At 39.6% G+C, this 21,372-nt stretch overlaps 1 protein-coding gene across 3 annotated transcripts in view; it reads right to left on the reverse strand.

Moving 5' to 3' along the window:
• Positions 1 to 636: 636 nt before the first annotated feature.
• Positions 637 to 21,372, reverse strand: part of LOC131042256 (putative elongation factor TypA-like SVR3, chloroplastic) — a 108,597-nt gene continuing 87,861 nt past the window's right edge. For 2 of the 3 annotated variants that reach the window (XM_057975609.2, XM_057975603.2), the window contains 3 exons: positions 1,766 to 1,931; positions 1,452 to 1,647; positions 637 to 1,361 (listed from right to left, as the gene is read on the reverse strand). In XM_057975609.2, the coding sequence (XP_057831592.1) occupies positions 1,228 to 1,361; positions 1,452 to 1,647; positions 1,766 to 1,931 (496 nt within the window). In that variant the 3' untranslated portion in view covers positions 637 to 1,227. Of the gene's footprint in view, positions 1,648 to 1,765; positions 1,932 to 21,372 lie in introns of all 3 variants that reach the window. The other variant, XM_057975597.2, reaches the window with a different exon arrangement.

A 21,372-nucleotide genomic window follows, 5' to 3' on the forward strand; every position in this document is an offset into this window, starting at 1 on the left:
GTCCATCTTTTTGGTTTGATAGCTCGTCAACCAGAGATACTGCTGGAGGAAACCCCATATTTCATAGTTTCCAGAGCTAAACCATGTTTTATTAACAATATTAATATATATACATAAATGTATAAATATTTTTCTGAAATAAAATATAAACATAATAAATGTGTATGTTTAAATATAATTTAATGATAATATTTAATGCTTCTATATTCTTAAAGTTAAAAACTAAAATATTATAATATAAATAAATATATTGTAAACACTTACACATAAAGCTGATTTACAATTTTATTCGAGGATAAACCATGGTTTGTAAACTCAGACTCAGCAAAAACTTGACATACCCAAATTTGACTTGGACTAAATAACTATGCAAAAACTCAGCAAATTAAAGAGCAAAAAAATGCAGATTTTCCATGTTTTCACTGAATTATTTTCCTGCATACACAGTCATTCTGTGTCAGGCAAGTCCATATGGCAGACTACTCGCAAGTACTTGCCGCAAGTCTGCCATGAAATCACCAAAAACTGCCTCTTCCAATTTGCGAGTTCAAGCACAAGTAAACCAATATGCTGGAAAAGTCGCAAGTACTCAACAAGTTTAAAATCTACGGATAAAAGAATCAATATTCAAAAGAATAAAATAAGTAGAAGATTCATTATTTGAGTTCTAAACCTCAATAAAAAATATTAGAATCATATGGCAAAAGCAATTGAAGCCCTAACAGATGGGACACATTATAATGTGGCTATCAGCCAAGTATTTCAATAAGCATACACATCTTCCATGTATATACCATATCCCAAATGACCTCACATTTTGTCGTGGTCACTCTTATCTTATCAACTGGCTAATTTTTCTAAAACATGTAATAATATCCTAGAATTACAAATGAAGAAGCAGAAAGTAAACTTAATTGATCAAGTTGTCCATTGACCTATGACAAAATAATTTGCTTTCTGAATTTCTAAAGCATGTCAGTTTTTAGTTCTCAAAATATTGTAGAGGGAACACTACTGAAATAAAAAAAGAATCATACGATAGTAAATTCTTTATCCAATTCCTCTCCAAAACAAGACCCGTACAACACCTTGAAGCTGCTTGATACATGGGAAAAACTCCATCTCAAAATTTTGATGTAGAAATCAGGCCCATTGCCTAGGGGAACAAATAATACAATCTTATAGTGTGAGTACTAACTGTCCAATATACACAGTCCCCATGGTAAGCTATTTTGTTCTCTTTACTATCTTGGGATTCTTGCACATACGCACACTCAATGGGGTGACTTCTACAAGCTCGTCCTCTTGAATATACTCAATACAATCATCCAGACTGAAATCCAAAGGTGCATCAAGGACCACTGCAAAAAAAAACGTTGTTGTTGACATGCAAAATGAAGATGGTTTTCGAAAAATAAATTTCATTAGCCAGAAATGTATGAGGTATGCACCTGTTGATTCCTTATTGGAACGGACATTTGTCGCAGCCTTCCGCTTGCATACATTGAGTGACAGATCACCAGGTCTTTGATGGATGCCCACAATTTGACCTTTGTAGACATCTACACCAGGACCTACAAACATCTGACCTCTTTCCTGAGAACTCATTAATGCATATGTAGTAGTGGTTCCTATCTCAAAGGCTACCTGCTTGTAGAATGCTTTTGTGAGGTACAATTTGAAGAGTTATCTAATGTGAACTTTAAAATCTCTAAAAGAAATCTAGCTTGAAAGAAAAACATTGCATAAAGAACAGCTGCCATACCAAAGAGCCTTGGTCTCTTGTACTAATGTCTCCAGCCCAGGGTCCATATTCATCAAAAACAGTGTTTAAAATGGCAGTACCTCGGGAAGAGGTCAATATTGCATTTCGAAGGCCAAGTAGACCACGAGTTGGTATTTTGTATTTCACCACGGTGGTGTTCTCCTGACTACATTCAAATCACAATTTAAAATTTGTAAGGCAGTTTTCCTGAGAATACCATTGACAATAATATGACTGCCAGATTGATTGGAAAATTTGAGAATAACTAACCCGAAACAGAGACACTTAAGTTCAATCATGAAACATTTTAATTTAATTGAACCAAACTAATTGTGACATTGTCCTCTGATTCATGAAAAAAATAAGAAGAATACAGGCTTCCAGCAAATAACAGCTGAGTGCAAATGTGAAATGATTGTCCACTGAAATAAATCAAGTTTGGTGAGACCTAAAAACGTTTCAAACAAATGTGAATTATTTTAGTAGCACCCAGAAAACAAAATATTTAGAAAAATATATTATGAATAGTCTCTAATGAAGTAATACTGTCATGCCCACACACATATATTAAACAATTTTTTTCTTGACGCTCGCTTCAAACGTTGATACTATTAGAGAGACTTGAAAATATGAGCAGAAGATTGGTGTGGGTTGTTAAATGAGCTTTGAGCTACCCTGTGAAATTAATTGCAGAGAATGCTGGGTAAATGGAAGTGTTGTGGTTGCAAAGATTCCTTCCAATGACAATTCCAAATGTGGGTACAATGATGACGATTTGAGGGCTGCAGGAATAATTGATCCGACTAAGGTGGTGAGATGGATGTATTGGGAAAGGTGCACTAGTGGACAACATCTTAAGAGCCAAGTTGCAGATTTGAGTGGTCAATTATCAGTATACACCATGTGGTTTGAAGGTTGTACTATATTTTTTTTAAGACTTTGCTTTGTTGAATACAGCTAATTGCACAGGTTGGTGTCAGTGGAACCGTTCTCCCAGCTACGAGCCTTGGAGAATTGGTGAGGCACCAGCTGATTCAAATTGGATGAAAAATGTTTTTCTTGAATTGTGGATGCAAAATAGTATCCTTCAACAAAACATGTTGGAAGAAGAAGATGATGACATTGGGATTTGCATGATCGATGGAGTGCCCCTCAAGATGCTACAGAAGGGCAGTATTGCTCACAATGATTACATCAGAGTAGCACGGTGTAATGTCCCCTTTTTAGCGCAACATGATATGGGGTGTCGTTAGCCTATTCTGACACGGTCCCGAAGGCTAACAAGGACATTGGTGGGATCCTGAGGTGTTTTGGCCTAGGTGTTTTCAGTTTCAGGCCAATCGGTGCTGCTCTGACAGGGTTTCTAGACACTTACTATTTTATAGTTAGTTAGTCTCCAAGCAGTGACTTGAAATATTTAATGTTTCCCTGGTTGGCATAATTATCAGTAAAAAATATTTGAAGGCGACAATGATTTAAAGGGATTATCAACAATGTTTTAATATTTACGATAAAGTGTAAAGTTAAATTAAATATTTAACTTTATCGTTATATTATAAGGTTGAGAATATAAAGTAATGTTTAAAATATAAAAAGTTCCCTTTATTGTGTACATTGTGGGAAATAATATTTTATTTTAAAATGTATTATCCCACATTTAAGAAATGAAGTGTTTGCATCCAGGAAGAAGATATAAATTGAGGTTGCGAACTCTCTTTTGGGGTATGCTTGGATGAGATTAATGTTATGCTGTTGGATTTTGTAGAGATCTGATTATTGGGCTTGGAGGACGGAATCCTTCTTTGCTAGCATTCTCTTCGCTATTGAAAGACACAGTCAGGAGGATTAATGGTGTTTTCATTCAGGAAACACATTGGGCTTCATCTGGTGCTCTCGCATGAAGTTTTTACAGGGGTTTGAAAGTGCAGATTTGAAGATAGTGATTTTGCTACAGTACCGCGTGAATAGTGTTTTGGCTACAGTACCGCGTGAATAGTGTTTTTGCTACAGTGTCGCATGAATAGTAAAAATGCTACAGTGCCATGAATAGTGCTGCTATAGTGCATGAACAATGTTGGTATGAAGTTTACTTGTTTTTCCTACTGATTAGAAGTTTGGAAGGCTACCATTACATCTGCAGACCACTACAACATTCAATTCCAGGTTTTTTCTATCATATTTTCATAACTAAGCATTGTAATTGTTGAATACAAACCTGAATAATTGTCGCAACCCATAAGGCAGTTGAATGTGCACATTTATATTGCAAATCAGTATTTAACAACAAATAAGAAGTTTCGGGTTTTGCATATATTGTTGTATGTTTGTCAAGTGTTTGATAAAATGCCATGTTGATTATTAAGCACTTTAATTGATATCACATAGTAGTTTGCAAGTCTCTTTCAAAATGAAAATAGGGGTGGTCATTACAGTGGTATCAGAGCTATAAGTCCTGCCATCCTGTGGAGGTCTTACAGAGACTTTGGAACAGCCGGATAGAGGGAAAAGTGTTTGACAAAATATCAAAACATTAAAATCAGAAATTAATGAATTAAAAAACATGCTAAGCGTGTATGTTTAAACATGCAACAAGGGCCTTATAACTTCCGCCATACCAAAGCAAGACAAAACAGAAATTTGAACTCACAGAGCAAGCAGTCTAGTTCATCCATGCAGGTGGACATAGAATCCAGTCATACAGACATAGAGGAGATATTCTTTGATCAAGATAGCAGTATGGGTGACCGAGATGATAGGAATACCGGTTCAGATCAGGGAGAGGTAATGTTCAGATAGTTACTAGGTACATTAGAGCAAGGGCAGAGTATGCAGCAAGAGCAGAATAGGCGAATGGACATGATGTTGCAGCTTATGGCTAGACAGATGGGCGCCAATATTAATCCAGGTGATGCCAACAATGGAAACAATAACAATGGGGGAAACGATAACAATAGGGGCGATGATAATAATGGAGGCCGAGGCAACAACAATGGCCCTGAGAATAACATTAATAGTAATAATGGACATGGCAACAATGGGAATGAGGCGGATAATTTTAGACACGTTGCACGCCCAGCTCTAACAGCGAGCTCGAGACCTCTTCTACCTACCTTCCCACCTAGGGATCCGGTTCAACCAGTGAACAAACCGCAGATTACTGAGTTACAGGGTTAGTTCAAGAGGGACTGGGAGGCCAGTGGACCCGAGTTTCAGGCAGATATTTCCCTCAGAGATTATATGGACTTGAGGATGAGACATATGCCTAGAGCAGGAGGGAGGAATCAGAATTTTGAGCTGAGAAAGAAAGTTGGAAAACTTTCCTTGCCTTATTATGATGCTTCACAGAAGATGACCGCACGAGCTTGGGTGCAGAAGGTAGATACATACTTGCAGCTAAATCCTATGCCTGAGGAGGAGGCTATCAAGTATGCAGCTATGCATTTGGACGGCGTTGCGCACGAATGGAGGCATCATGTTTGGTGACTCTGGGGCATAATCAGATTACATCCTATGAGGAATTCATAGAAAGATTGATTGAGAGATTTGACACTAGGGATCCTGAGTTACATTTCAAGGAGCTAGCACAGTTAAAACAGTCAGGTTCTGTGGATGCTTACATCGCCGAGTTTCAGCGTTTGTCTGTACTTGTTACTGATATCTCTCCTAGGAGATTGGTGGTGTTATTTTGTGATGGGCTTGCTGATCCATTACATGGTTGGGTGAAGGGACATGATCCACTCACCTTAGCAGAAGCAACTAAAAAGGCACGAGATTTAGCCCCTTCGGTATACAAAAGAAAATACCATTCAACAGATTCTTCCTACCGCAAGGACAAAGACAAAAAACCATTTCAGAAAGAGTATAACAAACCCAAAGAAGGATCAAAAGGACTAGATAGTGAAACCTTGAATGAACTTCGAAAGAAGAAACTGTGCTTCCAGTGTAGAGAGCCTTGGGACTTATCTCATAAATGCCCTCTCAAGGCTAAGGCAAATCAAATGGAGTATTTTTCAGCAGAGGAGTCAGAGTCAGAGGGGGAGGATCAGCACTCCGACTCAGATGAGGGTAACACGATAGAGGAGAGCAGCATTCCTAAGGATGATAGATCGTTGGCACGCTTGACAGGGGCCCAAAAGGCAATCACATTTAAGGTCAGGGGTACTATCTAGGGGCAGAAAGTGATATCTCTCATTGACACTGGGGCTACACATAACTTTATAGATACACAGTTGGTAGCTAGGAGAGGCTTACAGACAGAGGAGCATGATGGTTTTAGAGTCATGGTGGCTAATGGCCAAAAGCTATTATGTACTCAAAAGGTTTCAAATCTTCACATTAGATTTGGAAATGGCTATGAGTTGGAGGATGATTTCTATGTTGTGGACATGGGAGATTACGACATCATCCTCGGTATGACATGGATGGCATCACTGGTTGAGTTCACTTTCAACCTAGCGAAGTTGGAAATGAGGTTTCAGCATGAGGGTAGGACTGTTGTACTCAGGGGACTTTCAGATGGGAGTTGCAGGGTAGTCTCTTTGAGGAGAATGGAGAGACTTTTTCGGCATAATGACATAGAGTGGGCAACAAAGTGCTTAGTTATGTCATCTTCACCGGAGCCTCGAGTGAAGAGTCATCCACTAGATATACAGGAGATTCTTGACAAACATGCCAAGGTATTCAGTGATATTCTTCATGGGGTTCCTCCTGACAGGGGTGCAGAGCATGTTATTGAGCTCGAGGAGGGAGCCAAACCAGTGATGATCACTCCTTATCGTCATCCTAAGAAACACAAGGATGAGATAGAGAAGGCAATTAAGGAGTTGTTGGAGATGGGGCACATTAGGCCTAGCAAAAGCCCATTTGCTTCAGCAGTAGTACTGGTGAAGAAGAAGGATGGGACGATGCGCATATGCATAGATTACAGGGCACTAAATAAGAAAACAATTAAAAACAGGTATCCCATTCCTAGGATTGATGAGCTGATTGATGAGTTGCATGGGGCATGCTTCTTCACCAAAATTGATTTGCGATCCGGATACCATCAGATCAGGATGAGAGCAGAGGACATTGAGAAAACAACCTTCCGATGTCACTATGGCCACTTTGAGTTTATGGTTATGCCATTTGGACTAACCAATGCACCAGCTACATTTCAGAGTTGTATGAACCAAGTATTCAGTGAGCAGTTGAGGAGATTTGTCTTGATCTTCTTTGATGACATCTTGGTCTTCAGTAAGACCTGGGAGGAACATTCACAGCATTTGGAGGAGGTATTATCTATCCTAGAGAGAGGTCTTTGTATGCCAAGGAGTCTAAGTGTGAGTTTGGTATGACAGAATTACTATACCTTGCACATATTATTAGTGCGGATGGAGTTTGAGTAGACCCTGAAAAGATTAGAGCTATAGTTGATTGGCCTACTCCTACGAACCTCACACAGCTTAAGGGATTCTTTGGTCTTTGCGGATTTTACAGAAGGTTTGTTAAGGGTTTTTCACAGACGGCAGCGCCTTTGACAGATCTCACCAAGAAGGGGGCCTTCGTGTGGACAGGGGCAGCAAAGAGGTGTTTTGAGCATTTCAAGCAAGTAATGTCTTCATGTCCAGTTCTAGCTCTACCAGATTTCACGAAGCCTTTTGAGCTTCATTGTGATGCATCGGGTGATGGGATTGGAGCAGTATTGATGCAGAAGAAGCATCCCATTGCATTCGGGAGTAGGAAGCTCCGGGGAGTTGAGAGGAGTTATTCTGTCTATGACCAGGAGATGTTGGCCATAATGCATGCATTGGCCAAACTCCGATCATACTTAGTAGGTGGACGGTTTGTGATCAAAAGTGATCACAATAGCATAAAATATTTCATGAGCCAGCGTGATCTTAATGACAGGCAGCAAAAATGGATCACTAAATTGCAGGCTTATGATTTTGACATAGAGTTTGTCAAAGGGAAGAAGAATGTGGTGGCCGATGCTTTATCCAGGAGACCGCATGTTTGCGCTCTAGTTGAGATTTCAGGGGATTGGAGAGATCGGATTATAGCAGAGTATGCAGGGGATACTTGGGCTTCTGGGATAGTTGCAGGGACCATACAGGATGATAGGTATATGGTGTTGGATGGGTTGATCAGATTTCAGGATAGGATTTATTTGATTCCTACATCACTGTTCAAGGGGGAAATTTTAAGGGCATTCCATGATGCGCCTACAGCTGGACATCCTGGGATCTTCAAAACTTACAGGTAGATCCGTGAAAAGTTTACTTGGAGGGGACTTAAAGATGATGTGCAGAGATATGTGAAGGAGTGTGCAGTATGTCAGCAGAATAAGGGAGAGCACACTTTCCCTGCAGGGTTGCTTCAGCCTTTGCCCATTCCAGATAGGAAGTGGGAAAGCATATCCATGGACTTCATCACCGGACTACCTAGAGTGCAAGGGCGAGATTGTATATATGTTGTGATAGACCGCTTGACAAAGTTTGCCCATTTCTTCGCTATACCATCTACTTACATAGCACCGCAGGTGGCAGACCTCTTTTACATGGAGATATTCAGATTGCATGGGTTGCCCAGGTTTATAGTGAGTGATCGGGATAGCAGATTTTTGAGTGCTTTTTGGCAGGAGCTCTTTCGGTTGTGTGGTACGGAGCTCACACTCAGCACTAGCTATCATCCACAGACGGATGGTCAGACAAAGATTGTGAATAAGTGGGTTGAGGGTTATCTGCGAAATTATGTGACTGCACAACAGAGGGCCTGGGTGAGATGGTTACACAAGGGGGAATATTGTTACAACACGACATGTCATATGTCTATCAGGATGACACCCTTCATGGCACTTTATGGCTACGAGGCGCCAAGCTTTGTTGACATAGTCTTGGGGGATAGCAGAGTACCCAAAGCTCGAGATTCATTGCAAGATAGTCAGGACATCCTGAGGGCGCTCAAGGAGAATATACAGCAGGCATAGATACAGCAGGCACAGAATCAGCAAAAGTTGTATGCTGATCAACACAGGGTGGAGCGCAGTTTTGAGGTTGGTGACATGGTGTATTTAAGGTTACAGCCATATAGACAGTCATCGCTCAAGAAGAGCGGAGCAGAGAAGTTGAGACCCCGGTTTTATGGCCCCTATAGAGTCATTCGCAGGGTAGGTGAGGTTGCCTACGAGATAGAGCTTCCAGAGGGTAGCCGTGTGCACAATGTGTTCCATGTGTCGAGGCTTAAGAAAGCCATTGGTCAGGGTGTGGTGCCTTTAGCAGATTTACCTCCGTTAGACGAGGAAGGGAGACTAGTGCTGATCCCTGCGGCTATTCTGGATGTCAAGAAAAGGACACTCAGGAACAGAATCGTTAAGGAATACTTGGTGAAATGGAGAGACCTGCCAGATGAGGATGCTACATGGTAGAATAAACAGGTATTGCAACATTCAGGACCGAATTTGCTTGAGGACAAGCAATTTCAAGGGGGGCGGACTGTAATGTCCCCTTTTTAGCGCAACATGATATGGGGTGTCGTTAACCTATTCTAACACGATCCCGAAGACTAACAAGGACATTGGTGGGATCCTGAGGTGTTTTGGCCTAGGTGTTTTCAGTTTCAGGCCAATCGGTGCTGCTCTAACAGGGTTTCTAGACACTTACTATTTATAGTAAGTTAGTCTCCAAGCAGTGACTTGAAATTTTTAGTGTTTCCCTGGTTGGCATAATTATCAGTAAAAAATATTTGAAGGCGACAATGATTTAAAGGGATTATCAACAATGTTTTAATATTTAACGATAAAGTGTAAAGTTAAATTAAATATTTAACTTTATCGTTATATTATAAGGTTGGGAATATAAAGTAATGTTTAAAATATAAAAAGTTCCCTTTAATGTGTACATTGTGGGAAATAATATTTTATTCTAAAATGTATTATCCCACATTTAGGAAATGAAGTGTTTGCATCCAGAAAGAAGATATAAATTGAGGTTGCGAGCTCTCTTTTGGGGTATGCTTGGATGAGATTAATGTTATGCTGTTGGATTTCGTAGAGATCTGATTATTGGGCTTGGAGGACGGAATCCCCCTTTGCTAGCATTCTCTTCGCTATTGAAAGACACAGTCAGGAGGATTAATGGTGTTTTCATTCAGGAAACACATTGGGCTTCATCTGGTGCTCTCGCATGAAGTTTTTATAGGGGTTTGAAAGTGCAGATTTGAAGATAGTGATATTGCTACAGTACCGCGTGAATAGTGTTTTTGCTACAGTACCGCATGAATAGTGTTTTTGCTACAGTGTCGCGTGAATAGTAAAATGCTACAGTGCCATGAATAGTGCTGCTATAGTGCATGAACAGTGTTGGTATGAAGTTTACTTGTTTTTCCTGCTGATTAGAAGTTTGGAAGGCTACCATTACATCTGCAGACCACTACAACATTCAATTCCAGGTTTTTTCTATCATATTTTCATAACTAAGCATTGTAATTGTTGAATACAAACCTGAATAATTGTCGCAGCCCATAAGGCAGTTGAATGTGCACATTTATATTGCAAATCAGTATTTAACAACAAATAAGAAGTTTCGGGTTTTGCATATATTGTTGTATGTTTGTCAAGTGTTTGATAAAATGCCATGTTGATTATTAAGCACTTTAATTGATATCACATAGTAGTTTGCAAGTCTCTTTCAAAATGAAAATAGGGGTGGTCATTACACACGGTGGAGTTGTGGAGCAATTATTATGAGATTGATATGGGATCCTAGTATCCACAATGGTATCCTTCAACAGAACATGTTGGAAGAAGAAGATGATGACATTGGGATCTGCATGATCGATGGAGTGCCCCTCAAGAGGCTACAGAAGGGCAGTATTGCTCACAATGATTACATCAGAGTAGCACGGTGGAGTGGTGGAGTAGTTATTATGAGATTAATATGGGATCCTGGTATTTGATTTTGGCATGCAGGTGCAGATTGCTTGGCAAGCAATTCCCAGGATGGGAGGACTATGATGTCCCCGATTAAGGCTTGGTCGGCCAGCATATGTGCCACTATTTTAATTAAATAAAGTAATTAAATATTAAATAAATCTGCCTGGTCAACTCAGTCTTCCTAGCCGACTGAAGCAATCATCAGTGAGGAGGGACCTCAAAGAGATCAATCCGGACCGGTCAGCAAGAGTAAACACAACAGAAACACAAAGATATGATGGAGGCAATGTAGAACAAATTGTATTTTCCATGAATATTGATTACATCCAACCGGTAGCAGATAGGTCACAACCGGCACCTTGAATCTTAAGATCTATCTTCTACGCACAGTCTAGCTACTTGATTCTTTGTTTATTGCATTCTAATGCGCAATTACAATTATATATATATATCGATCCAAAGGATCCGATCGGCCCAAAAGGGATCAAAACCTGAAGAACAAGACCTAACGTGTAAAATAAACAAGGTCAACCTCCATCAAGAGATTCCTCCAAAAAATCCAAAGGATGAAACGTAGACCGCAGGAAAAGGTCGACCACACGCCAAGGAACATCAGAATTAATGCCCAAGGCTCTGCAAGTTTTGGAAGGGGTTCCGGTAGATCACCAAAATAAGTCCAAGCAATCGGTAACAAGAACTGTCAACCAGTAACAGGAAACTGTCAAAGAAACCGATAGCGATATCTTGCCGGAAAATGATCCAAATGCGATGCGGTTTGGAAATAAGAAAGATGATCAAGTCTTCAAGTACAATCCAACTCCACAGGATCCGGTGAGCCAAAACCAAGACACACAGAAAGAAAAAAGATGAAACTGCAAACAGAAAGCAAAATAGAAAGAAAATGATTTTGGTTGATGCAAGATTGCTATGAACCGGGGATGCCCCTGCATCAGACATCCGGGGTTATTGAAAAAGTGAGCCTCTCACTTTGCTGGGGTCAAAGGAAAACCAAAGCGGTCTACCTCTGCCTGAGAAATCCAAGATGAATCTTCAACTGGTCTGTCCTTCCACTTCACAAGATACTCTTTATACTAACTGCTCCAGGTACTACGCCCAATCCTACTGTCCAAAATGTCTTCAATCTGATCCAGTTCCTTCCGGGGCAACTGTTTCTCCAAGTCTGCAATATTGTCCTCGTTGAATTCTAGTTCATGATACTCATGAAGGTCTGCAATGTTAAACACAGGTAAAATACTCAGACTATCCAATAACTCCACTTCATATGCATTTCCAGAACTAAACTTCCTCAAAATCCTGCAAGGTCCAAAAATATTCATCTGCAACTTGTTATAAGTTCCAACCGGGAATCTCTCTTTTCTCAGATATACCATCACTTCATCGCCAACTTCAAATTCCTTATGTCTCCTCTTCTCATCTGCCTTCTCCTTATACTTGTTGTTCATGTCTTCCAAATGTTGCTTAACCTGAATATGCAAGGCCGCCATGTGATCTGCAAAATCTTCTGCTTCTGAACTCCTCCGGTCTTCACTACTAATGTCTCTCAATTCTGATATACCTCTAGGATGCACTCTGGTAACAATCTCAAAAGTTCTTCTGGTACTTCTATTCACTGAATTGTTGTAGGCAAACTCTGCTTGTGAAAGGATCAAATCCCAACTTCCGGTTTTATCTCCCACTAAACATATCAACAAATTTCCCAAACTCCGATTAACTACTTTTGTCTGTCCATCAGTCTGTGGATGAAAAATAGAACTGAACTTCAAATTTGTCTTCATCTTCTTCCAAAGTGTTCTCCAAAAATAGCCAACAAACTTAGTGTCACTGTTTGAAACTATGCTCTTAGGTAATCCATGAAATCTCACCACTTCCCTGAAAAATAGGTCTTCTACATGCAATGCATCTGATGTCTTTTACAAGGTATGAAATGAGTCATCTTCAAGAATCCATCCACTACCACAAATATAGAATCATTCCCTCTCGGTGTCTTAGGCAATCCAAGTACAAAATCCATGCTTATATCCTCCCAAGGTCTTACCGGTACTATCAAAGGTTTATACAATCCCACATTCTGACTACTACCCTTTGCAACTTGACAAACTCTACAACTCTACACATATCTCTTCACATCCTTATGAATCTAGGGCCAAAAGTACTACTCACTCACCAATGCTACTGTTTTGTCAATGCCAAAATGTCCAACTAGTCCTCCACTATGTTTCTCCTTTATCAGATTCTCCCTCATAGAACTCTTAGGTATGCACAACTGAACTCTCTGAATAACATCTCATCCTGAATGAAGTAATCCAACCACTTGCTTCTATCTACCATAACCGGTTCTCTACATGCTTTCCAAGGTTCTGCAAAATCCAGGTCAACATTATACAAGGTCTTCAAATCTTCAAATCCTAATATTGTCACTCTCATCTCTGTCAGCAAATTCCTTCTCCTACTCAAGGCATTAGCAACTTTGTTAGATTTCCCACTTCTATGCTTCGACACAAAGGTGTAACTCTACAAAAATTCTACCCATCTCATATGTCTCTGATTCAACTTACTTTGACTATTCAAATACTGCAAAGCTTGATGATCTGTATACAACACAAACTCCTTAGGCAACAAGTCATGTCTCCACTTCTTCAAGGCTTGAACTATGGCATAAAACTCTTGATCATACACTGAATATCTCCTCTGGGCATCATTCAATTTCTCACTGAAATAAGCTACTGCTCTCCCTTCCTGACTCAAAACTGCTCCTATCGCTATTCCACTTGCATCACAATCCACTTGAAATACTTTATTGAAATCCGGTAAAGCCAACACAGGCTGCTCAATCACTTTCTACTTCAACAGTTCAAAACTTTTGTTTGCTCCGGTGGTCCACTTGAATTCCTTTCGATCTCCTCTCATGGTCTCAGTCATAGGGTTACAAACTGAACTGAAATTTTTGATAAACTTCAGGTAAAAACTAGTCAATCCATGAAATGATCTTACCTCTCCAATGCTTTTCGATGTAGGCCACTCAACAATTGCTTTCATTTTCTCAGGGTCCATCTTCAAACCATCCTCAAATATCACAAATCCCAAATAGACTAACTCATCCTTCATGAAAGTACACTTCTTAATGTTAATCAACAACTTCTCTTCTCTCAACCTCTGCAAAACTTGTCTTAACTGCAACAAATGCTCCTCTTTTGTCTTACTGGAAATCAGAATGTCATCCAAATATACAATAACAAACTTACCCAAGAATTTCTTCAATACCTCATTCATCAGCCTCATGAAAGTACTCGGTGCATTAGTTAACACAAAAGGCATCACCAACCATTCATACAGTCCTTCATTTGTCTTAAATGTTGTCTTCCACTCATCTCCTTCTCTAATCCTAATCTGATGATATCCACTCTTCAAATCTATCTTTGTAAAGTATTTTGCTCCACTCAAACAATCCATTATGCCATCCATCCTAGGCAAAGGAAACTGGTATTTCACTGTGATCTTGTTTATTGCTCTAGAATCAGTACACATTCTCCACTCTCCATTCTTCTTAGGTGCTAATACTGTTGGTACTGCACAAGGGCTCAGACTCTCCCTGAGAAAAACCTTTCTTCAACAGCTCTTGTACTTGTCTATTCATCTCTTCATTCTTTGTCGGTGTCAACCGATGTGCAGCTTTGTTAGGCAAACTAGCTCCGGGAACCAAGTCCATGCAATGACTAATACTTCTCACAGGTGGCAATCCATTAGGTACATTATTTGAAATGATGTCTTCATATTCTCTTAGCAAGTCTTTTATCTCTTCCGGTTGTTCTCCTTCCGGTTTTGGTTTCTCAGTCTTCTTAGGAATTAAGGCAAAACACACATTCTCATGTCTCAGTCCATCCAGGAATTTCCTTCCATCTACCAAAAAGATTCTAGCATTCATACAGACTTCATTCTTCAAAGGTTCCTCCAAGGGTAACAAGGTTTGCTTCATCCCATTGGCCACAATAGTGTATGTATCCTTCCTCCCATCATGTGCTGCCTATCTATCAAACTGCCAAGGTCTACCCAACAAAAGATGACAAATATCCATAGGCATAATATCACATAAGACTTCATCATGATAATTCCCAATTTTCAATTTCACCAAACATTGCTCACTTACTAACAACTTATGTTCATCCCGAATCCATGCTATCTGATAAGGCTTAGGGTGTTTCAATCTCTCCAATTTCAACTTATTCACCATTTCTTTTGAAACAAGATTATCTGAACTACCACTATCAATAACAACTCTACAATACTTACCGGATACCTTAAATCTGGTCTTGAACAAATTCTTCCTCTCCAAAGGCTCTTCATTTCCTCCGATATGACACAATGATCTCCTCATCACCAACAGTTCTCCATCTTTCGGTTTATTGTCTGATCCTGTGGGGTTTTCTTCCACCACTACTGCTCTTCCGGTATTCTATGTCTTCTTACACTCGAATGCACGATGTCCTTCTCCTCCACACTTAAAGCAGGTTCCTCTACATGTTCTCTTGTCTTGTCTCCCAAAATTCTCATTTCGGGAACCATCCGGTTCTCTCCTCCGGTATAAATTTTTATCATCCTTTCGGTATGAATTACCTTCTTTGTTCACTTTCTTGTCCTTGTTCTGATCTATACAAGTTCCTCTACCTACAATATATCCTCTTCCTCCTTGAAATCTTCCAACGGTAAACCTTCCACCTCTGCCTCTCTGCCTCTGCTCATGTCTTTTGTTTAACTTCTCTTCTGCCTTTAGGGCATACTGGTAAGCTTCTTCAACACTCTCCAATTTGATCAAACTGATTTCATCTTGTATAGACATCCGCGACCCATTCAAATATCTTGCAACTTGATCAACTTCATCATCAACATGTCTAGATCTAATGTTCAACTTGTAAAATGCTTCGGTGTACTCCTTCACACTAGATTCCTTCTGTCTCAAATTCTGCAACTTCCGGAACAGATTCACTTGATAATCAGTTGGCATAAACTTCGATTTCAACTTAGCAATGATTTGATCCCATGTCTTAATCTTCTCTTTACCTCTTCTTTGTCTATCAACTTGCAAATGCTCCCACCAAAGAGATACATGGCCTTTCAACCGGGTACAGACATATTTCACCTTCCTCTCTTTTGCAGTGTTTTCAAAATCAAAATACTTCTCCATCTCCGAGATCCAATCCATCAATTCGTCTGAATCTAACTTCCCATCATATTCCGGTGGGGTAAAATGAGGTTTAGTATTCGCCCTACTCAAAACCCTCAAAAACCTTTCCTCATCTGGATCAACCACCAGTAGGTTTGCTTGTTTCGCCAGGGCTTCTTCTCCTTCATCTTCACTTACATCTTCAATATGTCGGCCTCTTCTATGGGCTATCTCTACGGATTCCAATCGGGCTGATATACCTCACAACATCTCCATCACAACAGGGTCTGCATTCCCACACGCTCCACCATTCCGAGCTCCTCTTCACACCATCATTCATGCTAGTCCTCTACAGCTGCAAGTCGGATCCGCAATCCACCACCCTACAACAAAAATTTCAGGACATGCAACCGCCGGAACGAAACTTCGCTCTGATACCACTTGGAGCAATCACCGGTGAGGAGGGACCTCAAAGAGATCAATCCGGGCCGGTCAGCAAGAGTAAACACAACGGAAACACAAAGATATGATGAAGACAATACAAAACAGATTGTTTTATTCCATGAAAATTGATTACATCCAACCGGTAGCAACCGGATTGCAGCATGTCAACTCACAGGCCTGGTAGAACATACAGAATAGGTCACAACCAAGACCTTGAATCTTAAGATCTTTCTTCTACGCACATTCTAGCTAATTGATTCTTTGTCTATTACATTCTAATGCACAATTACAATTATATATATCGATCCAAAGGATCTAGTTGGCCCAAAAGGGATCAAAACCCGAAGAACAAGACCATAAACAAGGTCGGCCTCCGCCAAGAGATTCCTTCGGAAAATCCAAAGGATGAAACATTGATCGCGGGAAAAGGTCGGCCACATGCCAAGGAACATTGGAATCAACACTCGAGGCTCCGCAAGCTTCGGAAGGGGTTCCGATAGATCACCAAAATAGGTCCAGGCAACCGGTAACAAGAAACTGTCAAAGAAACCGATAGCGATATCTTGTCGGAAAATGATCCAAATGCGATGTGGTCTGGAAATAAGAAAGATGATCAAGTCTTCAAGTAAAATCCAACTCCACAGGATCCGGTGAGCCAAAACTGGGACACACAGAAAGAAAAGTTGAAACTACAAAACAGAAAGAAAATGTTTTTGGTTGATGCAAGATTGCTATGAACTAGGGATGCTCCTGCATCACTGACCTATTTTTGAAGAACATTTAAAAATAAAATTTATTTTTTATTTTTTTTGGCACTTAAAGGGAGGTCGGCCTTGAGGAGCCTATTTTGGAGGGCTATAAATAAAAGGTGTTTGTGAGTATTGAGATATCATTTTTTTCTCGGGATTTTTATCTCAGTTAGCTGCAATATTGCTAGCCTTCATTCCAAGGACAAAAACTATAAGGAATGTGATGAGTTGGACAAAACCCTGGCTCATCCTTGTGGAGGTTTCATCACAGACCCAATCATAATTCATTGGCATCATTTGGAGAAGAACTACATTACATATTCAAATTTGAAGATCTATTTTGGAGCAGCACCCTGGGTGGCATTGTGGAGATTGTTGCATTAGGATTTCACCCTACTCAAGCGCCACACTTGAGCAGATTTGGAGGGCACATCTTTGAGGGCATTTTCACTTGTTTTGGAGGCAGTTTGGAGCAGAAAACCCTAGGCGTGTCTCTTGGAGAATTCACCCAATTAGGCCTTCTAATTTTCATGTATTGGGTATGCACAACCATACTTTATAAGTCTGATTTATGGTACAGAAATTCTGGGCATTGTTTGGCGGAATGTGCCCTAGAATCCATTGTAAAAATCAGATCAGAACTTTCAGTTTGTAGCAGCAGGGTTTGATTCAGAAAATCAGGTTTCTTGTTTCAATTTGGTTACCCTACATTGTGTATCATGTTGCAGATTTTGTCATTGATGTCAAGGTTGATTGTCTTAGTTCAGAAAAGTGGAATTGGAATGAAGGCTGACTTAAGCTGCTTGAGCTCCTTGCTTGCCTAATTGAGCTCCTTATTTGCCTACTTGAGCTACCTAGGTGTGTACTTCAGCTGCTTGTCAGTGTGCTTCAGCTACCTGTTTGCCTGGTTGAGCAGCTTGTGTGTGTGGTCTAGCTGATTGGGTGTCTGCACCAGCTGGTTGGTTGGCTGCCATGTCATCATTTGAATATTCAAAGGGGATAGACTTTTTTTGAATTTTTAAATGAATCGGTTAATTCATTCATTACCTTACTTCACGTATTTGATGCTCTATGCTTTGTATTGTTTCCTTTATGATTGTCGACCGCTGAGATAATCATTTCAAAAATTTCCGTTTTGGCACGGCATTGGCTCCACATCTCCTTTCAGAAGCTGCGTAACATTTTTTTTTCTAAAGAAAACGTATTTTCCTCAATTTTCTTTTTGGACAGAGATTGTGAGTCGACATGTGTTAGGTTTGCAGGAATATTCTTTTTCTGACGTTTTTTGTGGCAGCAATCTTGATGGAGCCGTTTTTTAGTTGTTTCGATGGTTGCTTTGGAGGTTGTAACACCTTTCATCTAATCCTTGGGATGTTAAAAAATGCTTTGATATTATTAGACATTTGCTGAAAAACATTCGATTCTTTTTTGGAGATGAATTGGTGGGTCATTTTTTTTATTTTAATGGAAGAATCCATTTTCTGTGGGGGATTTTTTAATACGAAGGATCATGTTTTTTTGTGGTATCGTTGAAGCTTAACGTAACAGCATCATTTTGGGTATTCTGGAAGCGCAGAAACCATGAGGGGTAAGGAGCAGTAAATAAAGGAGGGCCCTTTTAAAAAGAAGAAATTGTATATATGAGTCGGGTGTGGTTACAGTTTTGCTTCGTGTTTCATCCTCTGTCCGTATTCTTCTTCTTACCGTAATATGTCTTGAGGACGAAGGTCATGTTAGAAGAGTGGTTTTGATGTGGATGAAAATGAAATGTTTTAAGTTTTGCTCCAGTTCGTGTGTGGAACGTATTGTATGGTTCTATAGCGAAGGAAGTTACAACAGTGAGTAGTCCTCTTGAGCGTATGTGGTGAAAAACTAAACAAAACTACTGAGAGGGAGGGGGGGGTGAATCAGTAGTTTGAAGCTTTAATGAAATAATTATAACAGATATAACATATGACACAGAGAACACATGAATTATCTCGTGGAAAAACCCTTTCGGGGAAAAAACCATGGTACTGAAAATCAAATCATCTATAAAAATGGGCTCCAACCCTGATACAAGAGTGAGCTACAACTCACGAAATGAGCACCAACTCCCCACAGAGGCTACAGATTTAATGGGCTCCCACTCAACCATGCAAGGTACAAAATCAGTAACTTAAAAATGCTTTCAAGTTCTATGTTTTACTCAGAAGTGAGTAAACCCCTTATAGCGGAACAACATTACCCAAAACATTAAACAGATTCAATACAGGTAACTCTGTAGACATAGTATTCTTCATGTACAAACTAAGATCATTAAGCTATTAAAGTCTCGATGAGTATTATAAATGGTTATACTGTTCCAACTACACCTCTTACAGATCCGGATGCTAAGAAGGAGTTCGAGAACAATGTCAAAGCAATGAATGCACTTCTCTATGGTCTCTCAGAATCTGAGTTTGTCAAAGTAATGCATTGTGAAACAGCCAAAGCAGTCTGGGAAAAATTATTTAATGCATATCATGGTGATGATAAATTTCAAAAAGCCAAACTTCAAACTTATAATACAATGCAGTTTGAGAGTCTTAAAATGAAGGAGTGTATTGCAGCCTACTTTCTGAGAGTTGATGAAGTAGTGAATGCCTTGAAAGGTCTTGGAGATACGGTTGAAGACAAAATTGTGGTTCATAAGATTTTGCACACGCTGCCCCTGAAGTTCGATGCCAAAGTTATTGTTGTTGAAGAAATGCCAGACTTGGACAATCTCACTGTAGACAAGCTGCATGGAATCCTGACTGCGTATGAAATGCGTACCAATGTTGAGAACTCATTAAAAAGAGACACAGCCTTTAAAGCTTCAAAGAAGGGTAAAGAAAAGGAGCAAAAATCCAACGAAAGCTTAGAAGAAGATTCAGAGGATGAAGCTGCTCATCTTGTTAGAAAATTAAAAAGAGGATCTGGTAAATACAAGGTAAAGCTGCCTTTGAAGTTCTTTAACTATGGGAAGATAGGTCACTTTGTATCAAAGTGTCCCTATGAAAAAGAAGACGACGGTGATGATGAAAGAAGTTGCAGGTATAGGCACTCTTGTTTTAAATGATGGTGAGACTAAAGTAGAGAATGTTCTTTATGTCAAAGGCTTAAAACACAATCTATTGAGTGTCAGTCAGTTATGTGACCAAGGATATGATCTTTCTTTCAATTCAAATTGTAAATGCTACTAGGGCAGCAAACAATCTTTATATTCTTGATGATTCTAACAGTGAAACTTGTTGCTTAAGTCAGTATGATGGAGCTTGGCTATGGCATAGAAGACTTGGGCATATGAATTTCGACAACTTGATTCAAATCAGCAAGAAAGAAGCTGTAAGAGATATGCCACAACTTGAAAAACCAGCTGATATAGTTTGCAAAGACTGTCAAATGGGGAAGTAGACAAGAACCAGTTTTAAACCCAAAGAGTTATCCAGTTCCAGACCACTTGAGTTAGTCCATACTGACCTATGTGGACCAACTAGAACAGCAAGCTTGCAAGGTGAAAAGTATTTTATGTTGTTAATAGATGACTTTACAAGTATGACATGGGTTACTTTTTTGAAAGAAAAATCAAAGGATTTAGAAAAATTTAAAGCATTGGTACAGAATGAAAAGAATTGTCTTCATTCAGATACTCCAGAAAGCATAATTTGCACCATCAAACAGAGGTGCTTGGTTTGTAGCTAGACCTTCTTAAGCACTCATTTTTGACACAGGAAAGACCTACTCTCAGGCTTTTAAGCTTTGACAGAGAGAACCTGCTCTAATACCAATTGAAAAACTAAACAAAACTACTAAGAGCGGGGGGTGAATCAATAGTTTGAAGCTTTAATGAAATAATTATAACAGATATAACACATGACACAGAGAACACATGAATTATCTCGTAGACATCACTTTCAGGTAAAAAACCACGGTACTGAAAATCATCTATAAAAATGGGCTCCAACACTGATACAAGAGTGAGCTACAACTCACGAAATGAACACCAACTCCCCACAGAGGCTACAACTTTAATGGGCTCCCACTCAACCATGCAAGGTACAAAATCAGTAACTTAAAAATGCTTTCAAGTTCTATGTTTTACTCAGAAGTGAGTAAACCCCTTATAGCAGAACAACATTACCCAAAACATTATACAGATCCAGTATAGGTAACTCTGTATAAATAGTATTCTTCATGTACAAACTAAGATCATTAAGCTATTGAGAACTTCAGAAAAACACTCCTCAGCACTGTCAAATATATTTTAACAGTTTGACATATTCCATCAGCCCAATCCACAGTTTACTGTCCAAGACATATA

Source organism: Cryptomeria japonica, chromosome 5 (assembly GCF_030272615.1).
Source record: "Cryptomeria japonica chromosome 5, Sugi_1.0, whole genome shotgun sequence".
NCBI classification, from domain to species: domain Eukaryota; kingdom Viridiplantae; phylum Streptophyta; class Pinopsida; order Cupressales; family Cupressaceae; genus Cryptomeria; species Cryptomeria japonica.